The 16,369-nt window shown below is 47.6% G+C and overlaps 1 protein-coding gene across 2 annotated transcripts in view; it reads left to right on the plus strand.

Annotated features, from left to right (window-relative positions):
- Positions 1-2,692: 2,692 nt before the first annotated feature.
- Positions 2,693-16,369, plus strand: part of ADAMTS17 (ADAM metallopeptidase with thrombospondin type 1 motif 17) — a 178,226-nt gene continuing 164,549 nt past the window's right edge. Inside the window, exons 1-3 of one of the 2 annotated variants that reach the window (XM_065847356.2) lie at positions 2,693-2,865; positions 3,547-3,911; positions 12,525-12,690. In XM_065847356.2, coding sequence (XP_065703428.1) covers positions 2,796-2,865; positions 3,547-3,911; positions 12,525-12,690 — 601 coding nt within the window. In that variant the 5' untranslated portion in view covers positions 2,693-2,795. The remainder of the gene's footprint in view (positions 2,866-3,546; positions 3,912-12,524; positions 12,691-16,369) is intronic. The other variant, XM_065847357.2, reaches the window with a different exon arrangement.

Below are 16,369 nucleotides of genomic sequence, written 5' to 3' on the forward strand. Positions count from 1 at the left end.
GGCTGGTGGCAGGGGAGAAAACACAATCACCACCACAGGACCACAGCCCCCTCCTGCCACACACATTATCCTTATCAATAACAATTTAAAGACATTTCTGAAAAGTTTGTGGCGTAAAATTAATAAAGCAAGTCTGTGTCTTGCTGGAGCTTTGGGATTTGGATTCAATAAAATCACTGCTGCTCCTAAGACAGTTTCCTATTTTATTGTGGGGGTACCTCTGCGGGGGCTTGTGCACTTGCTCCTGGCCAACACCAAGGCCTGTCTGTGATATTGTCCCTGTTGGGGGGTGTTGCAGCCTCTTGGGCCCCTGCCTAGACACTCTGCAACCCTGTGATGCTCGGGGGGGACCGGCTGTACCCCAATGCGGTCTGTGCCGCCAGCCCATCCGCTGAGCGAGTCCTTCCATGCAGTAAGTTATAGACTCCTCTTTATTAGTGACTTTCTCTGTATTGTCATTATTATTTTGGCAGAGGACTTTGGAAGGTGGGAGAAAGGAACTCCTAACAACCCAAGCAAATCTAAGCCCCCTCATCAAACCCTTGTGAGGGAAGAGACAAGGCACTAGCATCGGTCGCTTAGCAAATGAAGACGGCTGGTGGTCTGGGTTTAAACACGAGTATTCGGGGCTCAGGCCAGATTTGGCAGCTCACAAATCAAACCGTCTCTCGGTTCTCGGGAAGGGAGGATTGCCACGGGTGAAGAGCTGCGGGCTCTGCTGCCCAGAGCTGCTGTGCCAGCCGGGGCCTGGGTCTTGGAAGGAGGAATTGAAACTGTTGGTTCACAACAGGTCAGGAGAGAAATTCAGTCTCTGAAGTTTTGTTTTAACCTTGTTACATTACAGTATTGACATACAGCAAGGCAGCCCCAAACCGAGGTTTTGTCTCACTCGAGTGGGTCCTGAGCCAGTAATTTGCTTTGGTAATTTCTTGTTACAGAGCAGAATGAGCCTTGAAAGAGACAGGAAAATGCAGAGCTATTAAATCTCACCTGATCTCATGTTTAGAAAGTAAATTTGGGCCATGGGTCCTGGCTTTGCACAGCTTTTGTCTGCTGGGAGCTGGTTGCAGGCCCTCAGTGTCACTCCTGCTGCTGATCACCGGTGATGTCCTCCAAGTGCCACCGTGCTGGGGAGACGAGGAGGTTCCTGAGACAGCAGCAGGAGGTGGGACATCAGTGTGCACCTGTGTCCGTATGGTGCTGCAGAGGCCCCACACAGGGCACGTCTTGCCAGGGTGCTGTGCCAGCCCCTTGTGTGCTGCCGTGTGACCCTGGGCGCTCAGGAGAGCATCTTTAGGATTGCAGGTGTCAAACAGCCTCTCTACTCATCACAGGGGCAGATCTCAAAGAAAACATGGTTCTTCCTGACTGTCCAATGCCTGAAAGAGAGAAAACAGCGTTAACCTGCTCGTCTCACTTATCAGTCCTTTCCCTAGATTCACGCAGCCCTGTTCTTAGCGCTACCCCAGCTGCCTGCCCTCGCAGGGATGAGCATCCAAATCGAATTCCCTTCCCTCGTGACTCAGAGCCATTACCACTGTCAGTACAACTCTGGACAATTCTTGTGTAACTGCTGCACAGAGATCTGCCAGAGTCATTCGCACTCTTTTATGGGTCTTCCTTCGAATTCTTCTACGATTTCAGTAACAAAGTTGCATATTTTTGCAGAAGTTTAAACTCCAGGAGGCTTCTCTGCTGGGCCACGGCAGTTTAAAGCTGCTAACATGTTGGGTCTTTAACACTTTCCGTGACTCGGCCATGCCAGGAGCACAGGACCTGATCCAAAGCCCACCGAACGCGGCGGAAATCTTTCTACTCTTGCAGATCAGCGTAGTGCTTTCAGCAGCCCCTGGACCAGGCTGACTTCTCCTGCCCCCTGGGCAGCTGAGGACACGCAGGACATGGCGCAACCATCAGGTAGAAAGGAGCTCTTGTGGCTGCAGGGTCTCAGCGAAAACAGGAATTGGTGTAACTGGGTGAGGATGTGAATGTCCCCCACACGGAGTGATGAAGGGAGCTGGCAGGTGGTTTCCTCTTCTTCTTCCTCTCCCAAACTGTCCTCTTAACCACCTCGAAGAACACGTCCTCCTTGCTTTGAATTAGTGACCCCTTCTTCTCCACTACTGCAGAAATCAATCTTGTATCACCTGAGCTTTGAGCATTATGTTTCTTATTTTCTTCCAGGAGTGTGTAAGATCATCACCTAAAATCTTTATGTGCTCATTTATTGCCAGCCTCATTTTCTCCTGGTTTTCCAGAGTCCTGGGATCAATATTTCAGATGGTGGTGGACAAGGCTGCAGAAATGAAAGAGCAGGTGAATTTTTCAAGAGCGCTTCTGTAGCAGCGTCTAAATTATTTTAACAATGAAGGAAAGGACACACAGAAAATGCGACGGAGGAAACCTCGTCGTGCCTCTTGCGAGAGTGTTCCCACCGGGCACCAGACCGATTTCAGGACTGGGAGCACCTGAGGGGGGACACGGCACCCGCGGGTCCTGGGGCAGGAGAGGGCGCCCCCTGCCGGCCGCCCCCACCCACGTGCACCCCCCTCCCCACTCAGCCCGCCTCTCCGCCCAGCGCCTTCAGCCCGCAGCCAATGGGGGAACGCGGGGCGTGGCCCAGGGGGAATCCGCGCCAATGAGAGCGCGGGGCCGCGGGGGGGGCGTGGCCGGGCGCCCACCACGCCGGGGCTGTCGGCGCCGATTACTTTTTCCGAGGGCGGGGAGGGCTCAGTCCGCCCGGGCTCCCGCCGCCGCCGCCTCCGCTCCGCGCTGGGCCCCGCCGCTGCCATAAAATGTTTGACGGCTGCCTCTTGCCTCTCGTGTTTCCCTGCCTGCTGCTTTGGGGACTGGACGCCGGCACAGGTAGCGCTCCCCTTCCTTGGCTCCCCGCGCCGGCATCCCGTTCCCCGGCGGCGCTGACGCCCTGGCCCGCGGGGCCGGTGGGGCGGGCGGTGGGCGCCGGCCCCGGGCGGCAGCGGGCAGGCGCGGACCGCAGGGCATGCACCGGATCCCCTGTGTGGCGGCGGTCCCAGTCTGCAGGATGAATTGCTCCAGGCTTTTGTATTTTCTTTTCCTGTCCTCTTGCCGCCGCTGCTGCTGCTGCTGTAACGTTTCATGTGGAAAGCTGCTGACTGTCCTTGGCTGCGGCTTCGGCTTGCTCTGCTTTTCCCCTTCTCCCTGCAGATTTTTATTGGGGTTGGTGAAATGCGATGCTTGTGTCTGAGCTATATATTTCTTTTTTAATGATACAAGTAGCCTTAGCATTTGCTTTATTCCTCGCTTCCCTGCACATTTTTGTCTCTAATATACGTGTGTATATGTATAGAGAGAGAAATAAATTGCTTTCCTCCGCTGGCTCCATTGTCTCTGCAGCCTGTTCACACTTTGCAGTGCATGAGACTCGAGTACAGGACTGTCCTCGCCCCGGCAGGACGGGTTGTCCCCGCGGGGAGGTGGGGGGGGACACCGGCGGGGCACGGAGCCCTGGGCCGCCCCGTCGGGCCGCGGGATCAGCGCCTGAGCCTCTCTCCTTCTCGCCTGCAGCTGGCGGAGCGGAGCTGGAAGTGGTGATCCCGGAGCGAGTGGCGCTGGAGAAGATCCACCTGCTGTCGCCCGCCGTGCGAGGGGATCGCGGCGGCCCCCGGCGCCGGCGGGCGCTGCCGAGGCAACGGGCGGCGGAGGAGGGGGCCCTGCTGCTCCGCCTACCCGCCGCCGGCGCCGAGCTCTACCTGCACCTCCACCGCGACCTGCGCTTCCTCGCCCGGGGCTTCGTAGTGGAGCAGCGGCCCGGGCAGGCGCGGCGGGCGCCCGGCCCCCGGCGGCCCCCGGAGGAGCGGCTCTGTTTCTACACGGGACGCGTGCTGAACCGCAGCGACTCCTTCGCCTCCCTCAGCACCTGCGCCGGGCTGGTACTGCCCCGACCCACCTCTCCTCAGCGCGGGCTGCCCTTCCGACCGGCCCCCCCCCCCCGGGCTGCGGGGACCCCCCTCCGCCGTCCCGGAGAGGCTTTTCCTGTCAGCCCCGGGGGCAGCCCGAGCCCCCACCCCGCGCCCGGCGAGGGCGGGAAGCGGCCGTTTGGCCAGGCCCGCACCTCACCTCAGTACCGTGCACCTCCTGCCTGGCCCTGGCGAGCATGGCCACTGTCCCACTGTGGGTTTTCTGCCTCTTGGGCGCTCTGCTGTGGGAGCTGCCTCAGCTTCACCTGTGTCTGGGAGGCTGAGGACCTCAGCCACAGCGTGGGTAGCTGGGGGTGCTGTAGAGGAGCATCCTGGTTGATGGATGCTCCTCTTGTCACTATGTCCCTGCACTCTGGGTCCCACTACGGTGGACTGGGTCGCCTTGCCTGCTTCGTGGCCTCAGCAGCACAGCCTGGGATAACACATTCAGCTCTTCATCCGGCCCCTTCCACCTGCTCATGCAATCGGTGCTGGTGTGTGAGGGTGTTTTGTGGGAGGTGTGGAGACACTCTGGCATGGTCGGAGGAACCATCACGCTCAGGGTTGCTTTTCCCACCTTAAGTGTTAGGATTTCTCTACCTGAGGGTATCGCATTTTCAGGTTCTCTCTCACGGAGTTGTCCTCCAAGTGCCCTGGTAAGAAGGGGTGATCTTGTGTGGGACGGCCTTTTTGTTGATCAGTAGTGAAGACTTAGATACTTAAGACAATTGCTAGTTTGTAATTACTGGTGCTAACATAAAAGTACTTCAGAAAGTCACTGGGTTGTTAAGCATAGATTCCTAGTACATGGTCCTGGGAGGTGTGCTTAACTTCTCAGTACGGACCTGTTAATGGAGATTCGGTCTTAAACTTTGCAGTAAGAAGTACTTCATGTGTTCTGCGCTTGAGGTTTGGGCCTTTGGTCCTGAACCATATGAGGGCGCTGTGCCTCAGGGCTAAAAAAAAAATAATAAAGTGCCTCCGAGATGCTGAGTATTTGAGTGACACTGTAAATTGAGCTCTATACAACTGAGGGCTTTCTCAGAGTTTAAAACTAATATCTCTAGTTCAAGCTTTAAATCACTAACAGCTCTATGCTTTTGTCACCAGGCACGTTTTGTTAACCCTGTTCATGAAGTGCTGGGCTTCCAAAGCTACCTGTTCTAGCAGAGCTGAAAAGCATAGACAAGCAGAGAAGGAACCTTTTTAAAAAGAGGAATGTAGTTGTAGGCACAGTATTAACTGCCTGAGATCAGGGAATGGAGGAGGGGGAGTGAGAAAGATTGGCAATATTCCCAGTAGAAAAGTTGGAAATGGAGCAAGACTAGTTAGTCTTTGTTCATTACTCTGCAAATATGAGCTACAATATTGCAATATCTATTTGTATCGTGAATTCTAAGCAATTACTTAGCTGACATAGCTGAGCTAGATGAGCTTGGGATCAAAATGTGGTTGTTGTCAAAGGTGCTCATTTGTGGATACTCCTTTCTACTGAGAAGAATCCAAATTCAGGTGGTTCAGGTGATCACCAGAAACTGGAAAAGGGCTAAAAGCAGGTGTGTGATGCACATGAGCGAGTTAAGGCTTATAACACCCTTGTGAACTGAAAACTAGAGAACAGAAAACACAAGTATCTTAAGGGTGAACCTAAACTGAAGGTTAATGTCATTAACTTTTGAAAGGGTTTCATTAAATTGATGCACATTGCCAGGTAGATATACCTTATTCTAGCTAAATGGACCTTTTGGCTTCTTAAGTCTATTCTTAAACATGAAACATGTCATATTTTAGCCTGCTTTTAGTGTTTATGCAGCCTTTTGCAATGGCCACACTAAATGAATGTACCTGCAGTGAAAGCTGTGCCATTTAGTAGTAAGCTGTTTTCTGGGATCAAAGGAATCAAGAGTTTTTCTCAAATTATCTAGGAAGTGTTGAATCTGCCACGAGTGGAACTGAGATCAGGTGACTCTAGAGCTCAAAATTTTTTACCTCCTAGTTCAGCAATTTAAAATACCAAGACCATCACTACAGTGGTTTGTGAATTTTCCCCTTGCTTCCTTAAGCCCTCTTTGCAGCAGAAAGAATGAAACTTTGCCCTCAGCAGCAGTGTGGCCGCACAGGTGGGGGTATGGACAGGGCCTGCACGCTGGGATAGGAGAAATACCTTGGTGGTGGAAACCTCGCAGACTGTTGATCCTGGCATTCGCCTTCTAAGCAGCTCTACTGCTGCAATGGGAGATTTCCTGAAAACTCCACTGTTGGACATGATTAGGGTGATCAGGGCATCTTATTCAGAAAAGCTGGTTGCTAAGAAGCAGAGTGGGTAATAATACTGTATCCTGATCTCTAGCTGGCTCAGACTTTGTTGTAATCTTATTCCTCAACCATGCCATAAATCACACAAAAAAGTGATATAAAATGATCAGGGCAAGTGGAGTTCTAATAAAAACAAAGTCCCTGACACAGTGACATAAAAACTGAGCTACCTGGTAATGATATCAGATTCCCAGTGTGGCATCTAAAGGTCGTGTTTTGGTTTTTAAACACTGCTTGCAGATGCTGCTGCTAACCAGGATGTGATGTGCTGTAGTTTCCTGCTGCAGCTTGCAACTTTGTCAAGAAGGGTGGCTGTACTATTGCAGCTATGTTAGGCTATAGCATGCTTAGGACTGCTGTACCTAAGGTCTCATCTGTGTAGTTAAAGTACTGTACGCAAGGATACTTCAGGACTCGTGTTCATCTTGGCAACCTGGTAACTGTGGTGTAGACAAGAGGTACTGTGTTCCTGAAAAGCACCTTAACTTGGCAGGACTGCGTCCCGTCTGGGGAATGCAGTTGTGGCATGGTCAGAGTCCAAGTGTTTACACAGGACTGAACTGTTCTTTCCTGGTGCTGGGGAGATGCTGGCAGGAGCAAAGTTCTGCAGCTCGTCTGACCAGCGACAGCAGGCAGTGCAGCGAATTGCCTTTCTTTTGGGAAGTTCTAGCTGTGTAAGGTCACAATGCATGTTACCTTGAGTTGAGTTGTGCAGTGGATTAAGGTCTCTGCTTCTGAGCTCAGTTCCTAGAGGATGTATGTTTGGTCTCTCCAGCCAGGAGATTCCAGTTTGCTCGATACATCTCCGGACTACTCAACCATTGCTTTCAGGTGCGATTTCACAGTTACGTTTTGACTGTTGCTCTCTGCATGCTGCCCTTACCTTCTCTAGCAATGTTTGGCAGATCAGTGTTACCTTCTGTAGAGCTTTTTTGATTGAGGCCCGGAGAGCACAGTAGAGAAGGCCCTTTCAACACCACGTATTTGTACTGCAGTGAGTCCCAGCAGGGCTTACCAGTCGTGCGACCCAAGATAAGAGAGATAGGCAGGGTCCTCTGCCTTTTGGAGAGACTTATTCTCCAGCTGTACATTGCAGAATGCTGCCTCAAGCTATCTGCAAATGTGGGATTCCCAAAGACTTCATTTGATATATTTATTTTTTACTGTTTTTTCACACTAGGGTCGCTTTCAGATGCTGAGGTACTGGACTGCTATGCAGTGCATTGGGCTGCAGTGTCTGTATCAGTACATCTGGTGTACTGAGTTGTACTAGTGTTACAAGCACTACTTGGATGCATGGCTTCTTCTAGGGTCTCTGAACTCCCACGGGTTTACAAGTGGGTGTAAGTGCCCGTGCAGGAACTGGATGTCTCAGTGTGGTTTTGGATGTGATATGGAAGGCCAGTCAGGGAAAAGAGAACTGAATAGGCTGGACTGCAGGCTCCAGGTAATGAGCAATAACTCAAAGGACTCCTGATGAAATAGTAGATCGTCTATATCCTTGTGAAGCAGAGGAAGAAGAATACAGAAGAAGCCACAGTCTGTTGGCTTTAAGCCTGACTCTGGTTATCAAGGGGAGAGTGAGTGATAAAGACATTTGACATTTCCAAAGAGCACTTAACAGAACAGTTCTTCCTGTTTCTTAGGTACTTTAGGTTGGTGAATTGTCACTTTGGAGGTGTTTGCTGTTCCTATTGACTTTGGAGCAGAAGTCTGAAAGCTCGGTGAGCTCAGTCCTTGCCTGGTGGTGTATAGCGGGATGGTGCTGCCCTTCAGGTGATGCAGGAGCCTCTGCTGTTGTGAGGAGCAGGGCAGCACAGGCAAGCCAGGATCATAGCATGATACAATTTCCCCCGAGGAAACACATTCAGCTCTGCTGAATTGTCTTGTCTGGGAGAGGAGCTGTCTGGCGTTCATCCATAGCTGGTCCACAAGCTGAAAAGTTAAACCTCTTAAAATTACAATGCTGGGATTTTTATTTTTTTCCCCCTTCCACTGTGGACAAAAGGGAGAGCACGTTGTGGTTTCCTTGTTTAGCAGACCTGGAGTCTGGGACAGAGGAGCTATCAGGTATTCCTGGGTATTAGCTGCTCTTGTGACTGTGTAAAGCTGAAGTGACTCTCAAACAAGACTTAATTTAAAGCTCTTGTTTTAAATTTGCTTGAATTGCACTTGTAAACAACAACTAACCTAAAGCTGAAGCATGGTTATTGAGGACAGGGCTAAAAGCCAGTGAAGTTTATTAAACTGTATTTGTGTTGGTTTTTTTTGTTCTTAACTTTAAATAGTAACTTCCTTTTAACTTTAAGGAAATGGTTAAACTAAGATTTACAGTGTAGCAGTTGAGAAATTGAGAAGGGGATGGAATTTGTCAGATGTTTAGAACTGTTCTCTTTTCAGCATGTTCATATGTACATAACTAATGAACGCTAAGGAGCGAAAGAAAAATCTGTTAAAGATTCAGCATTTCACAGATCTTGTTCAAAGATGCTGTGAAAATAAGAAGGGCTGCAAAACCAGTCTAACTGCTGGAGAGTATTGATGTATGAGAAGGTCCAGAACCATGTGCAGAGAACATGGAAGGTTCGGATTCCTGTCCTGAGTTAACCCTCGAGCTGTTGTAGCTCCACGAGAGCTACCAGGGGACAGAGACAGAACAGGGAAGCCTGCGAAGCGGAGCGATGTGGTTGCAAATGCTATTTGAGTGCCAACACTAACAGTCCTGTTGTAATTTCAGTGATATGGTGTGAGGACCTTCCTGCTTTCCCTGCTGTCATTTAGCCTGGGAAAAGCTCCAGTGGCAAGGAAGATAATGAGTAGAAGAGTGAACTACTGGTAGTATAAGAGTAGAGAATGAGTAGATTGCTCGAGTGACCAATGTATTTATCAGATCAGAGAATATTTTGGTGGTTTAGAGAACAGGACCTCTTTTACTAGTGAGCAATGTGGAGCTGACTTCTGAATTAAGTATACGAAATATCCTTAATATGAAAGGTGTAGCCACCGTTAAGCACAGTGCTGTGTGGGGCCATAGTGCGAAGTGTGGATTATTGTTTATTTTAATCAGCTCGTCAGTTTGGTTGCCTGCTTTTTTGAGGCTGAAATCATCCCAGCCGTTCCTGTCAGCTGAGCTGCGTGATCCTGTCAGCTGCGTGGTCTTGTCCTACTAACTGTAAAATCCAGGTTAAATTAATAACACAGATGATGATGAACTTCTGTGCCCGTCTTAATTTTTGGGCTCCTGACGACTCCCGTGTCTCGGGTGCTCTGGGATGGTAGGACTGGGCAGCAGCTGCTTTCCCAGGCACTGGGCGATAACTGGGGCGGGTCCTGTTCATATGGGCTCTCACAGCGAAGGACGAGAGGGAGCATCCCAGCTTCTGATACACATCATCCCAGGCAAACAGGAATTGGGAGATCCAAAGCATCTTATTTAATTGGAATGATTTCCAGAGATGTAGGAAAAATAGCTCAGACAGTTATGTGGTCTTCTGTTTTACTTCTTTATCTTCAAAATCCAGCTTTCTGCACTCCCTGAACATCACACAACCTAGAGAAGAAAAGCCGTGAGTATTTGTCTAGTTCTGATGTCTGGTACCTCATGCAGAGATTAGCGCAGTATAATATTTGGTAGTTGGAGGATTTGAGGGAGGCAACATGAGGAATGCATTTCTTATGGAAAAAGCAAAATAATGACCAGAGGATTCAAGTTACCGGGTCCAAAAGATCTCATCTGGGCCAACAGGTTTGAGGACTCTTTAGAACCCAACTGGCAAGTCTGGGGAAAATTTTAACTCCCTAGGAGTACTTTACAGGCCTGATCCTGCAAATGCTTCCTACTCGAAACTCTATTTGGCTTGTCAGATTAAACTTGAGATTGCTTCTTAACCTATTCCAGGGTGAAGACACATGGCTCATTCCCTCCATAGGTTTCACAATTCCAAAGCAAATGTGAAACATAAGTCCTTTCCAATGGTTTAAATTATTTTCACACTTGATGCCAGAAAGTTGGGATAATGTTGGGTGGTGATGAAACTGACTTCTTCTTACATATTTTTGGCACCAACAAAAATGGTTGGCAGCCTTTCAGGAGCTCTGGTGTGGCTTTTAGTACCATGGCACCAGATTTACAACTCTTCTTCTAAATAATTAAAACCTATATTAAAAAAAAAGGGGGCTGGGGCTACCTCCCAGCTGGAAGATTGGAACAAGGAGGGGAAGTAGTGGAGAGCATCGTAAAGGAGGCTGGAAGAATAAGTCACCAGAGCTTTTGCTGTCTCTGAAACACTTCTGACAAACCAAGTTCAGCTTGTAATTTAAATGAAGAGGCAGCCCCTTTGAAAACTCCACGGCAGAGTGGGTCTTGTAAACCAATGTGCATTCTGTAGGGCCAAGAAATAATGTCAGTTTTTCTTTGTAAATGGGAGCCCTTCTGGGAGGTGTCAAGGCGTTTTATACTTAATAAGTGACCTTGCCCCAAGGTCACTCTTTTGAAAGACCATCTCCTGTATCTTTTGAGGCAGGGGACTAATTGTTACCACTGTGTTTTGCAGCTGTGGCAAATAGAGACACTGATTTTTATTATGTTTTTTTTTTTCCCAAGTGCACTTTTGAAATTAGTGACCCTTTCTGAGAGATCCTGGTTTGCCCTGAGAGCTCTTCACTTAGCACGGCTGTCAAAAGGGCAGAGCTCTCATTTCTGCTAGCAGAAAATTCCTCTTGCTGGAAACACTAGGCCAAAGGGATTTCCTGGGTGTACGTGAGGACTGAATTTGGCAGGGTGGTGTGGAAATGTACAATATACAGTATGTATGTAATGTATATTATAAATCATATTAGTACAGTCAGCTGTTGAATATATAATATTCGCATGTACGTGCAGAGCGTTTATTTGGATGGTTGCCTGGCTGGCACAGAATGCAGTGGGGAGGCAAAAAAAAAGTCTGGTGTCTCTTTGTATGTATAGGATGGGTGTTATAGGCATGTGGCCTAGCAGGACCCCTTTGTAAGCTTTTCTACCTATAAGTCGTACCGTATGCAAAATCCGATGCCTCCTGGCAGGCCAGATGAAACCTTCTGTTGCAAGCAGGAGAGGTTGGCTCTGGCCTAGAAATTTCTCTCAAGAGGGTAGATGGCAAAGAGCTGTATTTCGAGAGTTTTAATTGCAAGACAAATAATCTTTGGATTAGTATAATGAAAAGTAAGTAGGAAACCCGCAGTGTACATATTCACTTTCTCCAATGTGTTATAACCTCAGTGTTGATTACTAAACCTGGAGGCTTTGTAAAGTTTTAAGGCGATCTCTTTGCTTTCACTCTGTCCTTTTTATGCCAGAAAAAGGGTGGAAAAGGCACAAAAGAACCTTACAAACTGGGGGTTGCAAGTGGAGGAGGGGTCTCCTGGGGTAGAAGCTGCCTTCCAAAGACGTTCTTGCCAGCCCTGGTGTAAGACCTGGACTTGGTGCAAGGAAGGCAGAGGTTTAGTGCTCTGACCTGTAGCCTGTCGAGTCTGTCACTGTTTGGACATGGTCTTTGCCTTCCTTATGTGACTTATTCCAGGGATGGTGGAAGATCTTGTAACTGGGAAGGTACGACAGTCTGTTCCTGGTTTGACCCCTGAAACCCAACCCCCTGACTTGCAGGGGCAGCAGTGCTTGCTGTGTGGCCCTTCTTGTAGTCAAGAACAGGTATTTGGTTCCCATACAAAAAAGTGTGAGCGACTCTGCAAGTCATCATTAGGACATCACTTCATTACACCCAGTGTAAGTCTCTAAGAGTGACATTTGCAGGCGGTCTCCCCTTTGCAGCCAACCTTACCTTACCTCTGCTGAGATGGTAAATGCCATTTATTAGCAGTGCAGTTCTAGCTGGTGATTAGAAAGATGCTTATGAAAGGATTCCTGTTAATAGGATTTATTTGTCCTCACGTGAGCTGAGCATCTCACAGGACACAGATATTTGTGCTTCCAGCTAGAGTGGTGTGCCAGCTGGAGGCAGAATGGGAAGGAAAGGTGTTGACAAGAACCCTACATCTTTTTTTGAGCACGTACAGCATCTTGCATGATGATGTTTTTAAATAGTGCCCAGTGATACAAAAAGTAGATGAAGTTCTTTAGTCTGTATTATGCAGGCCAAACACAATCATAATAACTTTTCATTTCCCTGCCTTTTAAATAACAACTGCAGTGAAATAGTCTTGGTTCAGACTATGGTAGACAAGGTTAGGAGACCAAACTGTCTGATGAGCTTCTGTGTTCTCGTTTGTGGACAGGTTGGCTATATCCAGATTGGATCAGAGCAAATGCTAATACAACCAGTGAACACATCAGAGACCTCTTTTAGTGGAAAAGAACACTTCATCAGGCGCAGGCGATCCACAAGATCAAGCCATCCTGTGAAGTCACGCATTCCTGATGAGCACTGCAAGGTTGTAGCAGGTGAGCATGAAGTGGCTCAAGAAAACAGCCATGAGTATGCAATTATGTTTTTAACTGTTGTTCTGCCATATATGTCTGTATTTTGTAATTCAAGTGTTCAGGCATCTGGAGCTAGTGAGGAATTACATGAGTTAATGGATCGTGTTGCTGCTGCAGGCAGAAGGAGTCTCATCAAAAATATAAAAATTGTTAGGACATATGCTGTAGCATTCAGTTGGTGAGAAGATAAAGTTTATGATGGATCAGAGTAAACTTGTGCTTTAACCATGCAAGGTGACCACTGCTCAGGAAGGTATTCACAATGTTTTTAGCAAAGTCCCAAGTTCTGAAATTAAAGTCCGTAGTGAGGGGTGCTCTTTTGCCTCATCTTTCCACTGGAGTTGTGCCTAGTAGCATGGGTGGTGATCCTTGCATTTCAGAATGCAGAAAGCGTCACTTCAGGTACTTTAATATAATTTAATTGGAAGTATCATCTGTGGAGTCCAGCTGCAGGGGTCCAGCTCCTAATGGGATGAGAAGATGTCTGGAGAGGGGAAGAGACGCACAGTTTCTTTTGTAAAACAATAATCTACTTTCTTTTTCATCTTCTTACACGTCATCATTTTTACTTGTGTCTAGCAGAGCACACTATCCATAATAATGTATATCAGGGTACATGGTCAACTGGGCAGACTTCATTTTGTTTTTTATTGCTTTTGTATAGGCTGCAGTTGAAACTGCCAGATGTAGTGAACAAGGTATTTTTTTTAACTAAGAACTTGATTTTGCTTTTTCTTTCTAGCGTTTGACTCTTCAGACAAGGTCTGGCTCTCGTGCTATAGGACTTTTTATTTCTTTGAGTGGCAATTTTTAAATTGTTTGTTTAAAGGTTTTGTGAGAAACCTTTTTTTTCCCCCTCTTGCCTTGTGTTAGAGGGAATGAGCTTATAGAGACAGCAAAGAAACTTTTCAGGTCTTTAGCTTTCCTTGGAGATCTGTGAACCCAGACTTGAGGTCTGAGAGTCCAAAATGTGGTAACAGCTCATACAGATATCCCTGGGCTAATGTTAATCTAAGTCAGATTGGGTATTGAAGGAACTAGAGCCATGACAGCAGGGATGCTGTGTGAGTTAGGTGGCAGAGTGCTTGAGCAGTTTTTGTCTGCCATCCTGTTAAGCTGGCTGCAGACACAGTGGCAGCCAAAATGCAGATGTGTCTCTTGTGTGTGAAGCTGTTCTGGCCCAAACAACCTCTCGAGCAATTTGTAGTGCTTTTCTCCTTAAATAGTTTAGCAATATGAGGTATATTATTTCACAGAATCACAGAGTGTTTGGGGTTGGAAGGGACCTCTGGAGATCATCTTGACCAACTCACCTGCTAACACCGGGTCACCAGAGCAGATCGCACAGGAACGTGTCCAGGAGGGTTTGAATGTCTCCAGAGAAGGAGACTCCACACCCGCTCTGGGCAGCCTGTTTCAGGGCTCTGGCACCCCCAAAATAAACAAGTTTCTCCTCATGTTCAGATGGAACCTCCTGTGCTTCAGTCTGTGCCTGTTGCCCCTCATCCTGTCATTGGGCACCACTGAAAGGAGTCTGGTCCACCCACCCTTCAGGTATTTATAAACATAGATGAGGTTACTCTCAGCTTCTCTTCTCCAGGCTGAACAGACCCAGTGAGATTTCTGTAGTATAACAAGGATTGGAAGATGAAACAGTTTCCTGAGAAATGGCAATGATTTAGATTTTAATTGTGTGTCTGGCAGTTAATAAACATTCTGTAATGCTCTGGATTCAGTCTCCAGCGTCATGCTGATACACCTTACCCGTGTTAGGATCCTGGACTTAAATCCTGTGGGTCTCCATGGGTATGTGAGGTGCTGGTCAGGTGTTCCAAATCATCAGTCTTCAGTTGTGACCCAGCGTGACATTGTTAAAGTTGTTTTTTTAAATTAAAAAAAAAAAAAGTGATGATGTGGATCTGATTTTTAAGCCCCAGAGTCTGTATTGGAATGGGAAACTAATAGTAAGGAGATCCATTTTTTTGTTGACGGTCCTCCTGCCAATATCTTTCTCCTGTTCTTCACCTTCTCCCAGTCAAGGCACCACAGAAGGTCAGTGCTTTACCATAGTTTTGCACTTAAAAGTGTGTGCCTGTGAGCTGCTGGTGTTCTAATGCTTAGCAGCTGAAACCATGAAAAGTTGCAGCTGTTTTGCACCCTTTTAATTTGGGTGGGTTTCCTTTGTTTGGTGTTAATAATAAACCAGCTGTTGATGTTATTATTTCCTTTAATTTTTCAAGAGAAAATAGCTAACTCTATTCACTGATTATATCCTGTCTTCTCCCATTTTTAAAGCCAAACAGTCAGATTGTCAGCTAGTATAAACTGATCCAGTTTTTGGCTTCTTTGGAGCAATTGAATTTTATACTTTCCGGAAATCTGTCTGGGTGGGTTGCATAGAGGGTATTTTTTACGAACTCCATGAAATCTCTTTAGGTTTCAGTATGTGTTTTGTATATTATGTTCCTTTTATTCCTCTCCTGCCTCATTACCTCTCCAATATTCCAGCCTCTGCCTTCTATGACTGGGCTGCAGTGGGTCAGGACATCTGTGCCATCTTCTACTGCATTCTCAAAGGGACAAAATGGGAAACAGGACTGGCAGGTTTAATGAGTACAGGAGTGACACCCACTGGTACAGGAACAGTGGTCAGGAACAAGTGCTGGTTTTGGACACAAAGGGACATGGCAGCAGCCAGAGGCACAAAATGTTTCCTTGATGGGAACAGTGGTGGAAGGTCTGAAGGAACTGACTGAAACAGGCAACCATGAATTTAGTTTGCCTGTATCTCTTGAGTTTTGTGTTTCGCCAAGCCTGTTCACCAGCAGAGATGACCTGTGCTTGCTCATAAGATTGCCTCCTAGCTGCCACTGCTTTTTGGTAAATCCTGTGGCCAGGAACTTTATTTGGTCAGGCGTGGAGTTGAAATCTTAGTAGTTCAGCAGGTTTATCGTTCTCATGGGTTCAGACTAAGCCAGTCTTCCTTTTGATTGTCTGAATATAAAGTCTTGGTTCTGGTTAGAGTTACAGATCCCCTATGTCTCTTTTTAGAGGAATCACCAGAATTCAGAACCACTCTGATTTCCCAGCCAAGTATGTAGCTGCTGCAGCACTGTATTCACAGAAAATGCGTTATAAAATTCTTACACTGTAAAATAAGATGGCCATTAGTTGAAAGCTGAACTGAACTAAAATCAGTCCAGGAAATTTGCCTACTCCTTCTGCCACTGAACCTTTTGACCTTCTGCCCAGGGCCAGGGTGCTGCCTGTCCCTAGCAGCACTGAAATTTCCTCCCTGAGAAGACGGAAAGGAGATGGGGGAGGCACTGGGTAAATATACGGGATAAAAAATAGAAAGAGTGAGTCAGCACCAAGGTATCAGAACTGTGAAAATAAGACACTGAAAGGGGACACTAAAACATTTGTTCCCAGTAGCACCCACTGTTTCCTGAAGGCTTCTGGGGACCCACCACATGCTGCTGTTCTCTGTTTTGTCCAAAAGGGAATGTGAAGAGATCCCAGAGTTGCTGGGACCCTCCCTGCAAGCTTTGTCCTCTTCAGGTTGGCCCAGAGGTGACTGACAGGCAGGTCCTGAGCTTGGGGGCCTCATGGCATGGGCTGAGGGGACCCTTGGTCTGAC

This window comes from Patagioenas fasciata, chromosome 12 (assembly GCF_037038585.1).
Source record: "Patagioenas fasciata isolate bPatFas1 chromosome 12, bPatFas1.hap1, whole genome shotgun sequence".
NCBI lineage: Eukaryota > Metazoa > Chordata > Aves > Columbiformes > Columbidae > Patagioenas > Patagioenas fasciata.